This window comes from Chlamydotis macqueenii, chromosome 1 (assembly GCF_036417535.1).
Source record: "Chlamydotis macqueenii isolate bChlMac1 chromosome 1, bChlMac1.mat, whole genome shotgun sequence".
NCBI classification, from domain to species: domain Eukaryota; kingdom Metazoa; phylum Chordata; class Aves; order Otidiformes; family Otididae; genus Chlamydotis; species Chlamydotis macqueenii.
In genome coordinates this window covers 24,150,431-24,171,408 of record NC_141556.1, presented here as the reverse complement: position 1 = coordinate 24,171,408, position 20,978 = coordinate 24,150,431, and the positions used below count along the sequence as shown (strand labels likewise).

General features: G+C 42.2%; 1 protein-coding gene across 1 annotated transcript; it reads left to right on the top strand.

Moving 5' to 3' along the window:
- Positions 1 to 2,484: 2,484 nt before the first annotated feature.
- LOC104474310 (hyaluronidase Ccc Hy-1) lies at positions 2,485 to 11,142 on the top strand. The gene is made up of 3 exons (XM_010120089.2): positions 2,485 to 3,405; positions 9,467 to 9,556; positions 10,714 to 11,142. The coding sequence occupies exons 1-3, from the start codon at positions 2,485 to 2,487 to the stop codon at positions 11,140 to 11,142; spliced, it is 1,440 nt and encodes a 479-aa protein (XP_010118391.2).
- Positions 11,143 to 20,978: the final 9,836 nt, after the last annotated feature.

Here is a 20,978-nt window from a genome sequence, read left to right as displayed (position 1 = left end):
GGATCTTTTCCCAGATCGTTTCTTACACAGAAATTCACTAAAGGTCTTTTATTTCTCTCTTGGTGCTCTTCCCATTTCATCTGAGCTATCTTTTTTTTTTTTTTTTGAGGAAATCTTTGTTTATCTTATGGGCTTGTTCTCATGTACTGCAAAGCAATCCAGTGCAAATCATGAAAAATCACTTACAAATGTACTACGTCAGTTTGCTGCAACAAAGAAGGAGTGCAAGGTGCTGTGATGCATTCATCAGTTTATATAGAACGCAGAAGGAAAGACATTTTTTGTAGCTTTTGTTTGTTTGTTTGCCAGCCTATGACATTACTTAGAGGATTATGGAAGACTCTGCAGGGAAACAGAGAAAAAGATACCAGTTGCAAGTGTAAGACTTCCTCCCAGCAGACCAGTGGAGTGAAAATAACCTGGCATCCTTTTCCAACAGGCACGCTTGTATCCAGTACCAGCTTGATGGCCTGTAGCAATGGCCCGTTTCACTCAAGGATGTTATCCTTAGTAGGATCTAAAGGATTGTGAGCAAAGTTTTAAAACTTGAGTGCCAAGTCTCTATTTAGGCATGCAAAGCCAGCAGCCAGAGAGCGGGTAAGGAAACAACGGGAGCATAAATCTCTAGCTTGGTAATGAGGGCTTGCTCTTGGGGAGCCCTGTGTTGTGGCTTCTTGGAGTCCTGCTCTTCACTCACTGCCCGTATCCATGCCTTAATGCAAATTGCCTTTCTCCGCCTCTTGGGTAGGTGCTCTTGTACGAGACCACTTTTTTTTTGGGGGGGACTTAATGCTTTTCTGGGACTGAAGATGGAAAAACACAAGACTGGGGATAGAGGAGAGAGGGGCTGTTCTGTAGGACATGATAAAAAAGACAAAGTAGAAACTTAAGGGACAGATAGAAGATCAGGAGAGCAGTGGCAGTCAGGAAAAGAAACATCAAACCCAGAGGATGGAAGAATGGCAAGGAAGGACAAATGACAGGGCGAGAAATCCTGGATTATATCATTTATGAGAACCAACAAATTTTCAAACAGTGGAGAAGTTTTTTTTTCTCTTTAATAAGTCTGCTGGCAGATTTGGATAGGGGTACCTGCAACCTTCCTGTAGATTTGTCGTCCCATTACAGATTGAAAGGAGTACCACGACATCTAGTATTTGGAGTGGTACGTTGATTATACTGGTTTGGAAAGCAAGAAGCCTAGGGAGATCCCAGCTGTGAGCTGATGGATGGGTAGATGTGAAGAGCTCTCCTTGTCCAGACAAGGAGTTAAGTGATTAATTGATGTTAAGTGAGTGAGAAAATACTGGGGACAAGTGAAGCTAGGGTAATTATGATAGGATAACTGGGGTCTGACTTTACAGGCAAGGAAAGAAATCGTTAAAAATGGATGGACAAATAGGGAGATGTTCAGTTTCAGGACATTTCAAACTCACATGGTGAGTGCAGGAATTGAACCTCCAATGCAGACAGTGATTGCAGTGATTTAACATGTGACTAAAATGGAGAAACTTGACAGGTGAATGACAGAAGATAACAACTGAGAGGATAAATCATGTCATACTATGGATGCAGTAATGTTCATAAAAAACCAATTTTTATGACCAGTGGATTCAAGCTGATGTATCAGCTAGAGCCCACCATGTAGTCTTTGCTCATCAGCACCAATAATAGGTACTGTATTCCCCAGCAAAGAGACCTGCATGACAAACCCAGGACAGAGTGGAGCCATGCTTCTAGGGGAAGAGACAGGAGCAGGGGCAGATTCTGGAGCAGCCAACTGCGGGCAGAGGGTGAACAGCTGCCCCACTGGGTGCAAAGTGGGGATGTGGGTGCCAAGGGGTGCAGCTCTGGCAGCTCCCAGAGCACTAGAAGTCCCTAAGCCAGTGTGACTGTCAGGGAAAACAGCAGAGCCTGAAAGGAAAAATTAATACTACTAAGCCCCTACTTCTACAGACTAGGTCCCTTTTTCAAAGATACAGCCTGCTTTTTCAGCTAGTTCAGATCTGCTCAACATGATTTATTTTCTTTAACATATTGATATTTAATTTGTTTTCAGTATAATAAGCAGCTTAAACCATTATGTCATTAATAGTATCATCTTTCTAGCCTGCAGATTGATTATCACTCTTGCCTCTATTCATTTAGCGCATGAAAATGAAATTCAGGGGGAGATAATTCAGGCTGTCTGAGTGAGAAGGAAAGCAAAAAAAAGCTGAGCATCAGAACATACTTCCAGACAGCGAAGTCTATCAAAAAGTCTTTTCAAAGCATTTGGCATCAGACTTAATTTTTACAGGATAACAGTTTTGCAGTTTTCTCTGTTTGTGCTGGGTATAATGTTTACAAAAGCAAATCAAACCAGAAGGCATCCCTTTGTCATCCTGTCTGCCTCCAGGGTGGCTACTGCCCTTCTAACAAGTCTTCTCTCGGTTTTGTTTTCAAGGACACATCATAACAACTTCCCAGAAAAAAAAAAATACCATGGATGTTTGGGTCGAATCGTTAGCAGTGGCGGCGCTGCTTACTACTATGGTTGATGCTCAGCTGCTGAAGCCAACACGAGCCCCTCTGGTTCTGCACAAGCCTTTCATGGTTGTTTGGAATGCGCCAACCGAGCAGTGCAGGCTGCGGTACAAGGTGGACCTGGATCTCAGTGTTTTTGACATTGCATCCAACACCAATGAGACTTTGAGTGGATCCAATGTGACAATCTTCTATCACACTCATTTAGGGTACTATCCCTACTACTCAGAGAATGGAGATCCTGTCAATGGAGGGGTGCCCCAGAATGAAAGTCTTATCAAACACCTTAATAAAGCAAAGTCTGACATTGACCATTGCATACCCATGAAGAAATTTCAGGGACTTGCAGTCATTGACTGGGAAAACTGGAGGCCTCAGTGGGATAGGAACTGGGGCAATAAAAGCATTTATAGAAATAAATCTCTTGAAATGGTTAGGAGACGGCATCCTCAGTGGTCAGAGGACAAAATTAGGAAAGTGGCTAAAGAGGAATTTGAAAATGCTGGCAAGAGTTTTATGAACAACACTCTCCTTCTGGGTGAGCATATGAGACCAAACGGTTTGTGGGGTTACTATCTTTACCCAGACTGCTACAATTATGATTACAAAGAACATCCCCAAACGTACACGGGGAAATGCCCAGCCATTGAGTCTTCCCGCAATGACCTCCTGCTTTGGCTGTGGAAGGAAAGCACTGCTCTCTACCCTTCTATATACCTGGATTACATACTGAAGTCAAGTCCAAATGCACTAAAATTTGTTCACTATCGGGTTAAGGAGGCAATACGCATTGCCTCAATTGCTAGAAAGGACTATGTTTTGCCTGTGTTTGTTTACTCCAGACCATTTTATGCCTATACTTTTCATGTTTTAACAGAGGTAAGCAGATAGACTTCTTTAGAAATTTAGAGATTAGAAACAGCATCTTAGAAAAAAAATTCCTAAAATTTTTCCTTGTGTAAAAGCATTTATGCATTTGTTTTTCATATTTAAGGCAGCCCCTCTAAAAGGAAGTGCTGTAGTCACAATACCAAACTCTGCAACTTTCAAGAGTTAATATTGCAGTGCTTTGGTCTATTTCTGTAGAATAACATTGTATATTTTTAATGAGGATAATTTAGGAAGAAAGCACAAAGAAATCATTTCCTTTAGGAAGTAATTCATTCTGATATTTTAATTCTTCAGGACAGCTTGTGAAATGAACTTGACAAATTTTCGTGAAGTTTAAAACTAATTAGTGTAACAGAAAGATAAACTTTCATGAGAAAGGAGCCTCAGGGCTTTTTTGTTTCTTTATCCACGTATAAATTAATTCAGTATAGAAATAAACCAGTCAAGTAAACTAGTCTGGCCTGGAGTTCCTAACTCCTGCATGGTAAGCATTGGCCATCTCACTTTTCGGAGGTATGACACATTAAAATATCTTCATGATCCAACACTTAGTGCCAACACTGTTGAGTCCTTTCAATAAAGAAACCAAGTTTTTGAGTCATGCAATGTTCCTTCAACCAATGATCAAGTGCAATAAACAAATAGTGGCCATAACATTGACGGTAAAAATATATGCGTACAAATCCCAGGCTTTCCGGATATGCAATGGTGATTGTGGCTCTGACTTTGTCTATGCATATAATGGAGGGGCACAGATGCTTATTTATGTCTCTAGTAGTTTTCCCAAGTGCCAAAAGTTTTGCTTTGTTTGTTACCAATTCCATGAGAGGGGAGGAGATCTGGGGCAGGGAGCTCATGGAAACAACCCCTCAATGGCTAAGGGTGTCGGGGGGGCTCCCTCCCTTTGGTTTATGGAGAGCTGCACGAGAGCTCACGTTTGCTGCTGCCAGAGACAAGTTCTTGACTCAAACTAGAACAGCAAAAGGGAGAGAAGGGGCAATGGAAAAGGCAACAGTTGGTCCAGCAAACCACAGGCTGCATGTGGCTTCAGCCTGGAGCTGGAGCTGGGGGGGTGCGGGGGAGCCCCAATAGCTTGAGAAGTGTTTCAGGCTGCCTCCAGGACACAGAAGCAATCATGAATTCTGTCTGCTGCATTTTTAGCAACCAGGGACTTTTTGGAGATGTTTTTTTTTTGTGTGATGTGGAAACCACTGGTCCTAGCTGAGTCAGAAATGGTGGGCAAATAGGCAAGGCTGGGTCTCACTGAGGGCAAGGAGCCGCTGGGGTTGGTACAGGCAGGATTTCACCCAGGATACCTTCACTGGAGAACTCAGGCTGAAATAAATGAATATTCTTCAAATGCAGGCTGTAATAATACATTTTTTTTTGTAATATAAATTAGTCCCTTGATTGATATAAAAATGCCATGAATGTTACTGAAAGCTATGAAAACTGGTAACATGCTGTTACCAGTTATGCATGAGTTCAAAATCTGTGGTGGTGTAAAGTTACTGTTTTACCTTAAGCTATGTTCTGAACAGTACAGTGGTAATGTGGAGTGATGTTCCTCTCAAGTTATACTCTTTAACTCACTGTCCTGTTTTTCAATTGCATGTAGCCATTTACTTTTGCACGCTTTAAAGACCACTTCACAGCTCTGCAGCCAGATAAGATCCCTACATAGCCAGAGACACATCTTTGGGTTCTGCCCCATTGCATATTTTCTAATAAGGGCAGTACCCAGCTCTGCAGGCAGGCGTGGGGACAGGGCTTGACTTTTCTCTAAACTATACACATCATCTGTGCAAACAGCGTGGGGTCTGCCAGGAACTTGCAGGGTTGCACTTAAGAGAAGTCTAAATAGGAATGATCAAGAAAATAATGTTCTTGTTTTCCTTCATAGCCCTGAAGCCACCAAGATGTTTTAAATATGATTTTGGGTGTTCAGATTTTAGACTAGACTGGAGCTTCTCATTTGACCCATGACATACCCCTAAGCGATGCTCACAAACCTACAAACAAGGCATGAAACCTCCGAGCTCCAGCAGCAATGTGCGTGAATGTGACAAGGAAAGCAGCCAGTGTAGTACAATGACATCCAGGCTAAATGGCCATAGAAAAATTGGGATAGCAGACTAATAGATACCTGAGCTCTGACAGGGCCTGGTCCAGGCGAACCACTGTCCTACTCAATCAAGCTGTGCAAGAGCTGTGACATTCTGCTCCAACAGAAATAATTGCTGACACATTCAAACCTCGTGTGTAAGCCCTCCTGTAAGCCTGAAAAATACAGTAACTATCACAGTGTAAGAAAATAGAAAGAATGATTGTGAGTCAGAGTCACTGAGGGAGACACACACGTCTAGCAGACCTTCAGAAAGATGAAAGACCCAGGTCCCAAATGGATGCTGTAGCTATGTGTGCCGTACCTTTCACCCTGACTGCGCCTGGAAATCAGGGGAGTTGTGCATAAAGTATCTGAGAAATTAATCCTGCTTTTTTTTTCCTTGGAAAATATTTATAAATTCTGAATTGGGATACAAATCATTACGAAAGGTTTCAGTATTTGCCAGAAATGTGTATAAGCAGTTTGCCATCTGTAGGGTATTTAGAAACTATCTGCCTTTACAATTCACTACGAAGTGTGTGGGAGAGGGAAGTTACACAGTAGCATCTGTGCTTCCTGACTAGATGGCTGAAGTCATTAATAAAGCAGGATGACAACTAAGAAATGATGAATAATGGATAACAATTCTCTCATTCCCCTACAGATGGTCTTCCCTGATGACCAGGTCTGCAGGCGTACAGAGACCATTTCCTGCAGCCACGCCAGGCTTGCACTATCGTTCCTGAATACAGAAAAAGCATGGCTGCAACTAAGACTGTTCAAAATTTAAAGGAAAGATTACAGATGTACTTATTTTTCTTTCCTCAACATGTAACTAGAACTTACTGTCCTGTTTTCTCTTAAGCTCCAAAATTGAAAGGGCTTAGCTCACCCCCTATTTTTTTTAATGTCCAATGCAGTTACTTGGCTGATCAAAATACGGAGAAGCATTGACAGAAACTAGATCTGCCTCCTCCCTGCCAAATCAGCTCTCTGCTCAGACAGCCCAGCATAATCTTGAGGATCTTTGATTGTTGCACACTGCCCCCAAAAGCTTGAAGGAGAAGGAGCATCAGAAGGGAAGAGGCTTTGTGATCGTGTTTATCACTTGGAGAAATACCAGACGCCTGAGTGGCAGCTGACCCATAAAGTTGCCTCTTCAGGACAGTCCTCTAACATGGATGGATGAGGGTCTGATACAAGGACCGTCCAGTGGTCAGAGCACCCACCTCTGGCATGGGAGCTCTTGGCTCAGTTCTCTTCCCAGCCTGGTCTGGATGAATCCAGCACCCTGCCTTAGAAACCAGGAAAGAGTTAAGAAATCACCAGACAAAAAGAAAAAGTATATGAGAGAGCAAAAGTAAAAGAGTGGGTGCAACCTCCTGTTCATAGGTTATTCAAGGAAGAGCTCTTTTGTGCTGATGGCTTTTGAGATATTGAACATGAGTCAGTCGTTCAGTAAAAGACGGAACTATGCCTAGAAATGTCAGTCTGAAACCTTACTCTCCGTGGGCAAGTTACCTAATCATTAAGCTGAATTCATCATAAGCTCTAGTCAAGTTCCCACTTGTTTCTCTTGCTCTCCTTTGAACCTTCATTGAATTGGTGCAAAGTGAAACGGCATCAGAAAGAGAAATGGCACCCCTGTAAATGTTGTCTGTAACCTCACGGTGAAGGTAACCCTTGCTGGAGGGTTAGCTGAAGACGATGTATCTTTTAAGCATGGGGAAAGAGAGAAAAACTCAGCCCATGTCTGTCTAATTCTCTTTCCTCCTGGGGAGGACTCATAGAACTCAACCTTTGTTTTAAAGAATACAAAAAGAGGAAATGTAAGGTGGAAGGAAAGCATTTAAATGAAGTCCTGTACAATCTTTTTTTTTGCAGTGAGCTGCTGTTTTTGCTAGCATCCAACACCTGTGCAAGTGCTCCAGGAGTCCTTTAAGCATAGCAGAACCTACCTTCCAGTCAAATGCCAGATTTTGGCCTTAGCCTGAGAAAAGTGAGTTTCTCAGCATTGGCAAGGTGGTGATTCTAGGAGTGTGGGAAAGTGGAAGTGTAGGTGCCTTGGGAACTTCAGTTGAGAAATTATCAGTGCCATTGGACTTCACACACCCAGAGGACTAGGTAAAGTTTAAGGGTGATGCTCTTGGTTTTGATTATTTTTATATCCATATGAATTAGACATGAAACGCTGAAATCTTTTTGTGGATCTGAATCTAAAGGATTTCTAAAAGTAACAAAATAAAGATGTGGAATATGAGGGAATAAAATCTGGATTTAGTGACTCCTGGTCAAGCACCCTAACACCTAAAGCATATTACTTACAAAATCTTTATTTTAGGGTTTGCTTAGATCTTAGTTCATCTAGCAATGCTAAATATCTATTGATTATTTATGTTGGCTATCTGAAAAGGTTTCATTAATTTGTTAATGAGATCTGAACTCTGTTATTGCTAAACCACTCAAACATCATGTGGCTAATGTAGAATAACAGTCCAGCCTTTGTGTCTGAGCTGGACTGTGACATAAATGCTTTGCAGATGAGGAAAGACTGGGAACTCTCCTTACCAAGAGGTCAGGCTGTATTTAATATTCTCTTAACATTTGATATTTTAATCTTCAATTCACATACTTTTTCTTAGTTTTAATGATAAATTAATTCCCATAGGAAAAACCCCCACATCATTTCCCACATGAAAGCAACACTACTGTCTTCTTACAAAACTAGCACCAGACTATATACTTTTAAGAGTAATTACATTTTCTAAAAAACTGCTTGGATGATCATCAGCAGCACGAACTTCAGGGGAGACCAATTATAATTTATATCACTCTGAACCCTACACTAAGAGCCAGCAGGCAAGCTCTACTCTTTCAGACTTCTGCAGGTTTTCCTGCACTGTTTTGTCTAACCTTTAGCTAAGGGTCAAAATCACTGCTCGCTCTGTAATTACTTCTTTGTAATTGTCTTCAACTCTTCAGCGGATTCTCCTTTCCCCAAGTCATTTATCTATGCCTCATTTTGTATCTCACAGGCCATAAACGTTTCCTTAACTATGCATGGGTAAATCAATGGGCTGATTTACACAGTGAAATAAACTATTTAGTAGTAATGAACAATAATAACATGGTTCTTCCACTCTATCATTTTGCATTTCTAAGGTGCCACCACCACACTGTGATAATTTGGCTGGTCTTTTGGATTGTTTTCTCCTAAAAACAAGTGAAAAGACTGTATCAAAGACCATCACTAACTTTTTAAAGGAACTTGCTCTTTCTTCGTCAAGTCAAGAAATATTGTAATGTCTGTCATTCAAATATGATCAGGAAGTCCTTTCTAATAGATTACTGTAGATAGAAATGGTTTTAGATGTAATTGATCATGCCTTGAAATTTGGGGGTGGAAGAAGATCCTTCCTCTGTGTTTTCTAAGATTTAATTGCATTTCTCTAGACACAATATTCACGGTCTTAGGAAACAACTTTAAGACACTTGCAAGGTACGTTGCTATGTTGTTGGCATGGCACCAGTGACTCCTGTTCCACACATGGTCTGTGCTCTGGTGGAGCTGTGTTACTGCTGTTGCTGCAACTGGACTGCTTATTGGTGCAGCTCCAAATGTGGACATGGTTAAGTCAGTCTGCAAATGTCTGCTATTTTTTTTTTCCTCATTTGACACTATGTAGCACTGGGAGAGGCTCATTTTTCAAAGATATGTTCATTATTTAGTAGTCGCATTCATGAATGCAACCTATGCAAACCTTTGGAGATACACAGATGAGCCTTCTAAACTAAATAGTGAATTTATTGTGAGGAATACACCACAGGACCGATGTCTCCTCTGGGGAGGAAAAAAAAAAGTTATGTGCCTATCCTAGTGCTTTTTTACTTTTATTTTATATCTTTGTTTTTTCTGATGTCTGGTTTGGCCTTGTTTTTCAGATGGATCTGGTCAATACCATCGGTGAAAGTGCAGCTTTGGGAGCAGCTGGAGTTGTTCTCTGGGGCAGTATGCAGTACGCCAGCTCAAAGGTAGGTTGTATCAGGTTATTAGTATTTAGGAATCACCTCAATACCTCTTCTCTGCCACCACACCCTCCGTGATACCTGTCTATCTTTACTGATGTCATCAGCCAGTGAGTAAGGACAATGGCTCAGCACCACTTTCAGGTCTCGTTAGTTCCATACTTACGTTAGGCTGAGAAGTCCCATTGCTTCAGAGCACATTGCTTTGGGCAGGTCATTTGTAGCACCATGGAATAATGAGTCCAGGTTAGAAGAAAGACATGTTCTGAAGTAATAACATACAAATATAAGCACAGTTTGTTTTCCAGTGTTCTACTTTGTAGCTATGGTGGCTTGTACAGATCCACAGAGAAGGAATGGACTCTAGAGGGGAGGTATTTTCCCTGCTCACTAGTGTTGAAATGACACATGGAAAATAGGGTTACCACAAGAAAAGGCCTAGTTTCTCCTCCCAGGTTCTTCAGGCTTTCACAAATAATCCATCTTGAAGTGACGGAAGAGGCAGGAGGCTGTGGTGGGGTTTCACAGGAGGCACAGCACGCTAGCCCCTGCTCCTAAATCTGGGCTGGGCTTTGATGCCTACTCTGCTTTTCATGCAGTCTGCTCTCCTCCTCCTGATGTCTCTGGCAAAGCACCACTGACTTGGGCAGAGGAAAAGGGAAATCTGAACTGGAACTTTCTAGCTGCAATTGCAGCAACTTCTGTGCTGGTTTCTGAAAATGATGTGGCTCCTCGTAAACTGAAGGAGTTGGAGAGATCAGGACTAAAGCAGTGACTCAATATGTGCTTTAAAACCTATTAGTCACATGTACTGTTCCTTGTCAGCAGTTATCAGAAATCTCTACTTAAGGAACTAGTTAGACTCATATTAGCATATAAACTCTCTTTCTGTTTGCTAGGACTCCTCCCTAGTCTAATATTGTATGTTTCTACCAAGCACCCAAACAGACAATATAGTAAAGGTCAGTATTTTCCTAATCTTCCCCATGGAAGTAAGCTCACTTAAACCCAATAGGTTACTCCAGTATGCAAATCCAACAAGACTTATCTCAACAGGTTACTTTGGCCAAAACCAGTTTTGTACTAGCATCTTCTTAGATATAATACATTTGGATGTAATGACAGCTACTGAGACATGTTCCATGGTCTTTTGTTATCTACAGGAGAGCTGCTCAACTGTGAAACGGTACATTGATGGACCCTTAGGACATTATGTCATTAATGTGACCTCAGCAGCCAAACTCTGCAGCAAAGTCCTGTGCAAGAAGAATGGAAGATGTATCCGCAAAAACAGCGACTCTTCTGCTTACCTCCATTTGTCACCCACTAATTTTGAGATCCGAGCCCGTCACTCAGAGAGAGGCCCCAGGTTCTGGGTGACTGGTGAACCCAGCCTGGAGAATATCGAAGCCATGAGGCAGAGATTCATGTGTCAGTGTTACCAGGGCTGGACAGGAATATTTTGTGAATTGCCTGTCCAAAGGCTAATGGAGCGCTGGGTCCACGTTGTGTTCAGTAGATCAAGAAAACAAAAGCTTTATGTCTTCCTCTTAGGAGCCATGCAGCTTCTTCTGCTTTGTACCACACACTAAAGTCTTCTGAAGCAGTTCAAGGAAATAAGAAATGATGCCACTAAGAGTTCTGTTCCTTAGCAAGTTTTTATTGCACAGGGAAAAGGCATTGTTGATTAAATAGTTTGATTCTGTTTTCTTCATCTCCCACTCCTGGAATTGCTTCAGACATTAAACATTTTGAAAGCAGCCCCCTCTTTTTTACCAGCTCCTTTACTCAAAACTCATGTTTTACTCATACATTCAACAAATAAAGCTTCTGCTGCGACGGTGCAAGCTTTACCTGAGTAAAAAAAGTTGAATAAATTGTACAAGGATTCATCCATGTAGAAGTTTAAAAGAGAATACAGGCCCTCTTTGTTTCAGGGCTGGATGATTTAACATATGGTGATGAGGAAAGTCTTCATGCGCACCAGCGATCGCAAACTGTTCGCTGCAGCTCCTGCTGAGGTCAAATGGCATTTCATGTGAGCAGCAGCACTGTGCCCAGAGCCACGTCCACCCCAGCTCACCGATCCTACTGCTTCTGCATGGACAATGGGAAGCATATATTCTGCTTCACACTTTAAAAAATATATATTTCAGTATTTCAAGGCCTAATGTGGTTCACTGCTCCACATCCACATATGAACAAACATCAAAGACCTATTGGTCTTCCACACACCTTTCAATATAACAAACAATGCATGTCTTCATTGAATTGAAGACAAAATCAATAAATTCCCTACATCTCTCTGACTTAAGGAATATACTAAAATAATTTTCTTCTGAGGGTTTTGTATGATGCATCGAAAGGAGTATCGTTACAGAGCACAGTTAAATAGAGACTTAGTGCTAGCTATAGCGAGTCACTCTGTAATGACATATTGTACTGAGAAGCTACAGGAAGGCTTTGCCAGTGACTTTTTGCTTTGTAGTGTGTAATGGCAATGGATGACAGCAAAAGTGAAGATGAAAAACTTCATTATTTTGGTGTGGGAGAGAAAGGATTAAAATTAAAGTTTAGAAAAACTGACAATTGTTGAGAATTATGTCTTCAGACTGAAGCTAGAGTGTTTACATTTTCAAATATGTTTTATTGATTACACATATTCTGCTTTAGCTCCCTTACTCAGTTGTTTGTTAAACTTCAAGGGAACTTACACATACTTTAGTGTATTGAGAGCATAGAAACCACTAGTCCAGTTTTGCTAAATACCTGTCACCAGTGTAGGTCTGTATTTAAACTGGATTCTCGCGCTTCATGCAATGCTGTCCTGTGTTCTGAAACCAGAGGTGATGTGAAAATGCTGTAATCCTCATGCACTATGTCAGTGAAATGCATTTTTTAAATGTTATGTGTCACTTTGTAAAGGGTTTCCATTATTTCTGCAGGCTTGTAAGAATAAACTGCGTTGTGACTTATATACACAATTTATTTCAACAGCATAAATTCAATTAAACTGACATAAGGTCTTCATCAGCTAAAGTTCTAGTACTTTGTGGGAAGTTTATACAAACTATGCAAATGCTGTGGGTCAAGTGGCAATATTTCTGATTCAGTCTGTGATGTATATTCTCTATTAGTGTACACTGGCAGAGCCCTGTTAAAGTCCATAGGGTTCTGTCAGTTTACGTCAGGTGTGAATTTGCCCAACAGCTCTTCTTTAGTCTAGGTTATGACTTCACACAGAAGAGTATACAAGTGTCTGTGGTAGTACATCTGCCTGGAAACAAAGGTTTTTCAATTTGGCTTATATATTTCAGTGAAGAACTGCAAACCCAGTTCTGCATCCTCATCAGCAGGTTGTCTTAGGTAGAAGTCCAAAATCAGAATTTGGTCTGGGCTTTTTAATAATTATTGAAGGAACCAAGTATCTAAGCAAATGTAATTTTATATTTTTAATTTATTTCAGCTAGTTAGAGCCATTTCTTTTGTAAAGAAAATAAATTTTACCATTGGATAATGTCCGTGGAAGTTCTTTACAACTGGAGCTGCCAGTGGTGGCGTTGGAGGCAGCTGTGCTGCTGGCTGAGGGCAGGCAGAGGTTGCACAGATGCCCGTAAGGGCTCCTACCTCTTGCATGCTCCCATGTGGGACCACTAACTATGCCAGCCAGTACCGAAGTCAGGTTGCATTTGATTCCCTTAGCCCCACAGGTGACTATGCCCTAGGTCAGCTATCAGGATAGAGTCAGGATGTGGCCAGGATGCGATCACACAAGGCTGGCTGGAGCCTGGTGCTCGGCAGGACCACAGAGCATGCACCACCCTGCAGGCCCAGCTGCCACAGACGCAAAGGAGCCCAAAGGCTTCTCTGCTTCCTTCCTTCCTTTTGTGGGTCCTTTGCACTCACTGGGGACTCAGCACCCCAGTGGAGGGTTTACAGACATGCTAGTGTCTTTTTTTTCTTTTTCTCTTCTCTGTGGAGAAATGTGACATATAGTCAAAACCTTGGTAATGAGCTTTTTCTAGCTTCTGTTACCATTAAATTAATACTAGTCTTCAAAATAAGCGATGAACTAATTGATTCACTTAATCCAGGTCTGAATACTGAAATCAAATCCAAGTGAACAGGCTTTCTTGCAAATCCCCCCTACATGACAGGTAGGGAAAATACTTTTTTTTTTTTAATTTTTTTTTTCTTTTTTGCTACTTCATTGATCCTCCCAGGAAGGTAGTATGGTCCAGTCTGGAGATACGTGGACCAATTTCCATCTGTTGCAGAATTAATTTGAGGAGGGAGAGTTTGAAGCAGCAAACTGTGCTATGACCTTTACAATTACGTCCTTAGCTAGAACCAGCTCTTAAAGCATAGTTATAATATAATACATATAAGAATAGAATAGAATAGAATAGAATAGAATAGAATAGAATAGAATAGAATAGTTATATATTCCTGGGAAGTGGGCATTGGTTTCTGAAGATAATAGGAAGAAGGATTTGCTGTATTTTATCTGAACTACCTCTGCTTCAAGATGATAATGGACTCAGATCCCATATGTAGTCTTCCCAAATGCTAAGATATAGCATCCTCTAATCCTCTGCTTCTTGTCAGAGGATAAACAATACCAACAGAAGCACAACAGGCAAGCTTCCAGCTTTTATCAGATTTGCTGATTTAGCATTCTATAACTTTGAAATTTGGGGAAATGTACTAATTTCCTTTTTCCTTCTTCCAACTGCTATGTGTTGCACTTAATAAAATGTTTTATGTTCTGAGCAATTCATAAATGCATACAAAGATGGACTCATTTTGTTCCACTTCAGTCCAACAGGTAGATGTGTGGGGCTGCAGGTTCCAGTTTGACCAGCTTTAGGTGCCACTGGCATCTTCTTCCCACTCCCATCCCTCTATCATGGTATGCTGTCCCCTGCTTCTGCTGGCACAGCTGTTCGGGTGCCCTTGTGCTGAGCTGGATTGGGAAACCATCCAGGTCAGAAGATCCCTTGTTAAATAAAAGGTGTCTCCCTCTGATGGTTTTTTTCCTAAAGTCAGATTAATTCCTCTATCTGACTCACATCATGCTGCTCACACGGCTGAGCCAGGGCTAAGGAAGTGGGCAAAGCCCATAGGGAAGTGGTGGCAAAGCCATAAGTTGAATACTGCCACTCAAGACAATACATTGTGATTAAACAGCCTTGGTATGGAGTTGGCAGTGTCGGTTGTGGCTCACCCAACCCATTCCCCAAGGTGCGTGTGGCAGGGGAGACGCGGCACCAGGCAGCCTCTGCCCTCCTCCCTGCCTCCGCTGGGGACAGCGGGCAGCCCATCTGCCCAACGGTGGGGGTACTGCCCTGCCAGGGCACCTGCTGGCCTCCCCCAAACCTGAGGGCTCCTTGCAACGACAGCCCAGACCTTGGTGCCTCGCCAGATGCCAAAGCTGGGGTAAGTAAAGCTTATCTGGAGTGGCCCAACTCAGTAATATGGATATTTAACATGCTTTCTGAAGTCCCGTTTTGCCTTTTGCCACTGAGTCTTTAAGGTGAAAAAAAAGCCTGTCCTGGCTGAATGTAATCATACTGGCATTTTTGTGTTCCACCAGCTTTTTCCAAATGCAATGTTCTCTGCTAGGGTCAGTGGCTTTGTAAAAATGGGAATGATATTGTTATTAAAAAAAGTGCAAACAGGCCTCACAGACAAAACCAACAGAATGAAATCTCAGACCAGTTTGGATTTGTAACACTGTGCACAAGTATGCCTGTGTGCTTTTATTCTGTTAAAATTCCTTGCTAAGATAAAAAATTGTTGCTTAAATTAAAAATTACCTCAGTTTTGCACTGAAAGCATTTGTTGTAGATATAGTGAATTAAAATTGCATATAATGCATAATAAGATGACACACAAAAGTTTTTTTTGCCAAAGAAATTTTGATACAGTTAAGATGCTGTGGCAGCCACTTCTTTTTTGTTTACGTTTCAGGAAAAGAAATTTCCTGTCAATCTGGGCCGGACTCGGAGAGTGGGAGTATTTGCAAACACAGGTTACTCTAAAAATAAGTTGGAAACGATAGTTCTGTACACTTTGAAGAACAATACTGTCTGGGAACAATATGGCTTCTCAGAGACAAATGTCCAATCCTTCAAAAATATCAAGGAAAACCAATGCTGTCACATACTGCTTATTGAGACTGAAGCCCCTGAGTTGATCTTAGCAATGGCACAGTGTGCTTCCCACATGTCACAGCACGCAGCAGTAAGGAGCAGTTAGAGGTCACACGAGAAAAGAGGGGGGAACTCTTTCGGTAGCTTCCCACAGTAAGTGTGTGGTTGAGATTTAACTTCTAGTAGTTACACCAGTTTAACCCTTGCTTAATGTCACCGGAGTAATTCCAAGGTAGTATTTTTCTGATTCAACTAATCAGATAACGCATTTTTCTGATTCAACGAATACCTTGTTTAGGCTGTAATAAGAAAACAAGGGGATATGTGTGTAGGTACTTATCTACATGTACATGTGTGTGTGAATGAGCGTACACATGTGTACATTGCAGCACACATGCCTGTCAGTTTGATGCAGAAGCAGCAGAACAGTGCGGAGGGGCGTGAGGCTTTGTTTGCTGCCTGGTGGGAGCAGGCTCGGCGGCAGTTGCGAAACCTCATAGCTTGGCACGTACGGCCCCCGCTGCCGCGCGGATTATATCTGTTATGTAACTGCGTTTACACAGGAAACTAACAGCATCTAACGAGCTAAAAATAAGCAGCCTTCTATAATTTCAAAGGACAGCATTTTAAACTTCACTCATGCAGCTGCCCCTATTTCCACAATAAATGTGGCCTCTTCAGACATTTTATTTATTTTTTGACCAGGATGATATTATAACATGCTGGCAGCCTATTTTCTCAGAAAGAGTCAGAGCTCCTTTCTCATTTTTCCATTATGGTAGAACTCTCCTGGATTTTGTTTAAGGTGCTCTCCAAAATCTGCGAGAAGCAAAGCAGCCCAGAGTATCAGCCCTGCTTTTTCTCCTCAGTCAAGCAGTCTGACATTTGAGAGCAGCTTTTGGAAAAACAATATTTGTTTCCGTGCTAGTAATAACCTTCTCAGTCAATTAGACATCAGATTATTAAAAGCATTTTTTTTACATTGCTCCTTCAGATGCTGGATTTCCAGGGCAGAGCAATGCAGCTGCATTTTCTTAAGCTGGCACTTGCGCTCACCTTGTGTTGTTACCCCTGCCCCTCGTGTACAGCTGCTCATGCCTCTCCCCATAAAGAGTGGAAAAAAACCTTCAGCACAAACATTTTAATGCCCAAGGAATCTGGGTCTCCATTCCTACACAGGGCTCCCAATGGGGATGTTAAAACGGGCTTACATTAGGCATCTCCTCCCTTGTGCCGGACTGCCTTGGCTCTGCAGGTGTGGGGAGGACCCAAGGCGCTGGCGGGGGCTGTTTGATACAGGACATGGGAGAGCAGAGGCTCTGGTGGTGATGCTGATCTTTCTCTGCCCCTCCTCACCCTCATTGCGCTACATTGGGCCCTGGGGATGGGGAACACTGCCCCCAGGTGAGATGCAAGCTGGTCTTGGGGAGGACAGGATGGAGGCAGGGCCAGTGTGTGCCACTCCACTGCTCTATCAAAGGCTCTTCGTCAAGGTTGGTGAAACTGAGCCATGCACAAAGATCCCGACAAGTCCTTGAGTACCTACAGTGGTAAGTGATGCTGATCGCATGGGGTTAATTAACACAAGCATGAACTGAAGTCCTTTGGAAATTTTGGTCTGCTCCATAGACAAGTACTCTTTTCTTAAGTCTTGGCATCAAACTTTATTTTGTGGAATATGGACAAATAATATTTTTTTCTAAACCTAGAAGCAGGAAGGAATAAGACAAGCTCTCCCTCGGCCTCTGTAGGAATTCAGGTACTGATGCACCTTGATTTAGAAGTAGTGATGTGTAAGCACCGTTGTTGCATTCATACCTCAGGAGCGATACTCAGCTCTGTGTATGCTTGGATTTAAACTCAATAATAAACAGACTTGATTGCAGTGAAGATGCTAATTTGAGTAGTAGAGTTGCCTCACTTTTGACAAAAAGCACTTGATTTGTGATTTTCCAGGATGCGATCTCCTGTTTTAATTTCATTATGATTGCTCTTAAAGGTGCACAACCTCATCAGGTGTAAGATGGTACATCTTTATCGATTTGCAGTAGCTGAAAAGCACGCATGAAATATTCATGTTTGCTTTGTTCACCGTTGGATTTTTCCTTTTAGGCTGCCATTAGCCCATTAGTCCCCAGCACCCACCAGCTGCTGCAAGGACAGACAGCAGCGGTTCCTCAGAATTATCCCCTCCGTGCTCCCAGCAAAGCAGCAGGTCCCATGACGGCTGACGAGAGCTAGATGGAGAGGCTACGCTGGGGCCTGGCCACTGAGCAAGGCTCATTAGGTTTGTTCAAAGCCCCCATCCACACATGAGGCTTGCCAACGTTTACATGACTCCTGGCTTAAAATAATTGCAATAATCCCTTAGACTGACAATACTGAATTGTTGTATTTCCTCCAACAATAACATTTAGTTCTAATGTCATACTCAACTGGTTGGGAGGGGAAATTAAATGCTTTTTTTTTCTTGTGTTACAGCTATTCTGTAGGAGTAGGAAGAAAGGAATGTCACCCGAATCTGCTGGTGCTGGGTGCAAGCTGTAATCGCTCCGGTGAGCGTGTGGGTGTTTGTTCTGCACAGTCTGGGGGCATGATCTGACCTTCGTGCAAATTCAAAGCAACTCTGCTGGACTCCCAGAAAAGTTAGTGGGAGGAGAGTCAACTCCTTTCTATCGCGCAGGGCTAACCTTTTGTTTGATTTCTCTGAGAAGAATATGTTCAGAAGACCAAGCATCACTTATTTAGCTTTCAGTTAGGATTTACCATACAATTGAATGAGGAAATTGGACAGAGAGGAAAGCCACTTCTTAAAATAATCAGTTCAATGCAATTTAAAGTGCTATGAGGAATAAGAGTAAGTCAGCACCCATCTGTTGGTGTTTGGTCTTTTCTCTCAGCCTCAGAAATTGAGGAAGAAAAGGGTGGTAGTGACATGCCATGAAGCCCATTTCTGGTCCAAAAAAGCCCTCTATCCATGCTACATGAATGCACCATGTGCTCAGGAGCTCTCTGGAGAGGGAGAGCCCAAGCAGTTCTGATGTCTTAAAATGGGGTCCAACTTTTTTCTAAGGTGAGCTGAAGTCAGGTGGCTGGCTATGCTGTATTATGGTCCTCTAAGAGCATCTCCCAAATGTGGTTCTTCACAGTGTGGGTATTTTGAACTACAGGTAAATGAGCAGTGTGGCACAAAACCTGGGCATCCTGGGAATCTGTTTAAGCCCACTCCTGAACACAGGCTTCACATCTTCAGCAACCTGATCTAGGTGAAAATGTCCCTGGTCCTTGCATGGGAGTTGGACTAGATGACCTTTAAAGGTCCCTTCCAACCCAAACCATTCTATGATTCTATGATCTTGAGGCTGATGTACCCTTAAAGAATGTGAATCTTCTTGCTTTGCGCACGGTGTAATCCATATAATCTTCTAATATGCTATTGCATGAAGACGATGTGGTAGCAATGCAGACCACTCAGGCTGTTCCAGGATTCAGGCCATTACGCTGGTTCTATAGTATAAGCATTCAAAATACAGCTCTTAGTGCAAAGACTAGGAAAAGTGAGGTACTGGGAAATCTTTGGGCATAAAACAGGAGGAAAATTGTGGTATGGAGCACTGAGAACCTTGTCAGGCTGGACATAAAGAAGCTTTGTGATTATTTCAGTGTAAGCCAGAAAATGACCCAGTCACTGGCATCAGGAGCATCAGGGAAGCACGAGCTAAGCATGAAGACTGATTTTATGGATGTTTCTGAGGGCCATTAAATCAATCCACCAAACCACCCACCTTTTTGCTAGGACTAAGCATGAGTCTAATCTCCCAGGATGGACCACTGTCAGGTGTAATCGTCTACAGATAAGAGACATCTATGCAGCATGAAATGGAAGAGAAGGAAATAGCATAAGGACACTTGATCAATTTTCTTCATTTTCCATATTGAGAAGCCCAGCTATCTAGTAGGCCACCAGAATGCAAGTGTCCTCACGTATGTAATAAGAAAAGTCCATTAGAGTGGCAAAAGCAGCTCAGATGATAGAGGCCAGATGACTGTACTGATGAACCCCACCCAGACTTGTAGCTCATCTTCTAAACTCTACTCTCCTCTGTCCAACAGTCTCAATTTTTCATCATAATAAATTAAATTTTACTACAAAATTGCTATCAGTACCTGCCTTCCAATGTGCCATAAGTGTGTTAAAATGCTGAATTACAGCCTTTGATGCATTATTCATCTTATTCCTTACAGGTTCTACAGGAAATAGCTCTGCTGCACCAGATTCAGACTTTGATTTGTAGAATTTTGACAGTGCCCTGTCCTAAATCTGAAACATGCCTTGACAGTTCCTGTTGGTCAAGATTCCTAGCCCCTTCACCAGGATCAGTGAAGCACAGCACTAAAGGGGTTTGAATCTCGGCTTTAAGAAGCCATCAAGTCACTGGGTCAGTCAGATAATTGTGAGGTGAGGTCCTGCTCCATTTTTATTATTCACTATGCTGCATATTGAACTAACATAACAGAGATACTAACATAACAGAGATACTCTGCGGAATCTCATCGAGGCAAATCGCTAAAGGATGCCCTGATCTAACAAGCCCCCATCCCTATGAGGGAAGGTAGAGGGCGGCAGCAGTGCATCCTCCCATTCTGTCCTCCCTCAGGCTGCTGCAAGCTCTGTGGCTCTCGGGGCCGTCTCCTCTGTCACCACCCACCGAGCATGTTGCCTCTGAATCCAGATCTGGCGCAGAGAGCAAGATTCACTGCTGACAGCATGACTACAGCTGGACAAAACTTCTTCCAGCCCATCAAGACTTCTGAGTGTATCAGCTTTAGCTTTGCTGATAAAAAGTCAACAAAAGGACTATTCTGTAAAAATGCAGGGATGCTATTGGATCTCTGTGAGTGTGAAAATTCTTCTTTCCAAAATCATGCATGTCTTTGCTATTTGTCGATTGGCTTGCCTGTTGAGGCAGCCTGGTTTAAGCCCATCAAGGTTGTGCTGTGTCAATGACAAATTGTCGTAACAACGTTAACCAAAAAGGAGAAAAAGATCATCATCTTTATTCATCATTTGTAATTTTTCTTGGTATGAATAGTGTAATGTCACTGAAGTAGGATTTTTGTTACAATATAAATGCCAAAGCTTGAAAGTGCGTTCCTCAGCTCTAGATTAATTGGAGGAGAAGGATACAGGGTTATATCATTTGATGAATGCTTAATCATTTTCTTATCATTTAGCCAGCTATTTTTTTCATCAGTATCCTGTGATCTGGTTC

Bases quoted from the DNA above. Each gene is read 5' to 3' on its own strand.
- LOC104474310 (XM_010120089.2), top strand. From the start codon at position 2,485: ATGGATGTTTGGGTCGAATCGTTAGCAGTGGCGGCGCTGCTTACTACT. The intron at 3,406-9,466 runs GTAAGCAGATAG...CTTGTTTTTCAG, and splicing joins CTTTTCATGTTTTAACAGAG to ATGGATCTGGTCAATACCAT. The intron at 9,557-10,713 runs GTAGGTTGTATC...TGTTATCTACAG, and splicing joins TGCAGTACGCCAGCTCAAAG to GAGAGCTGCTCAACTGTGAA.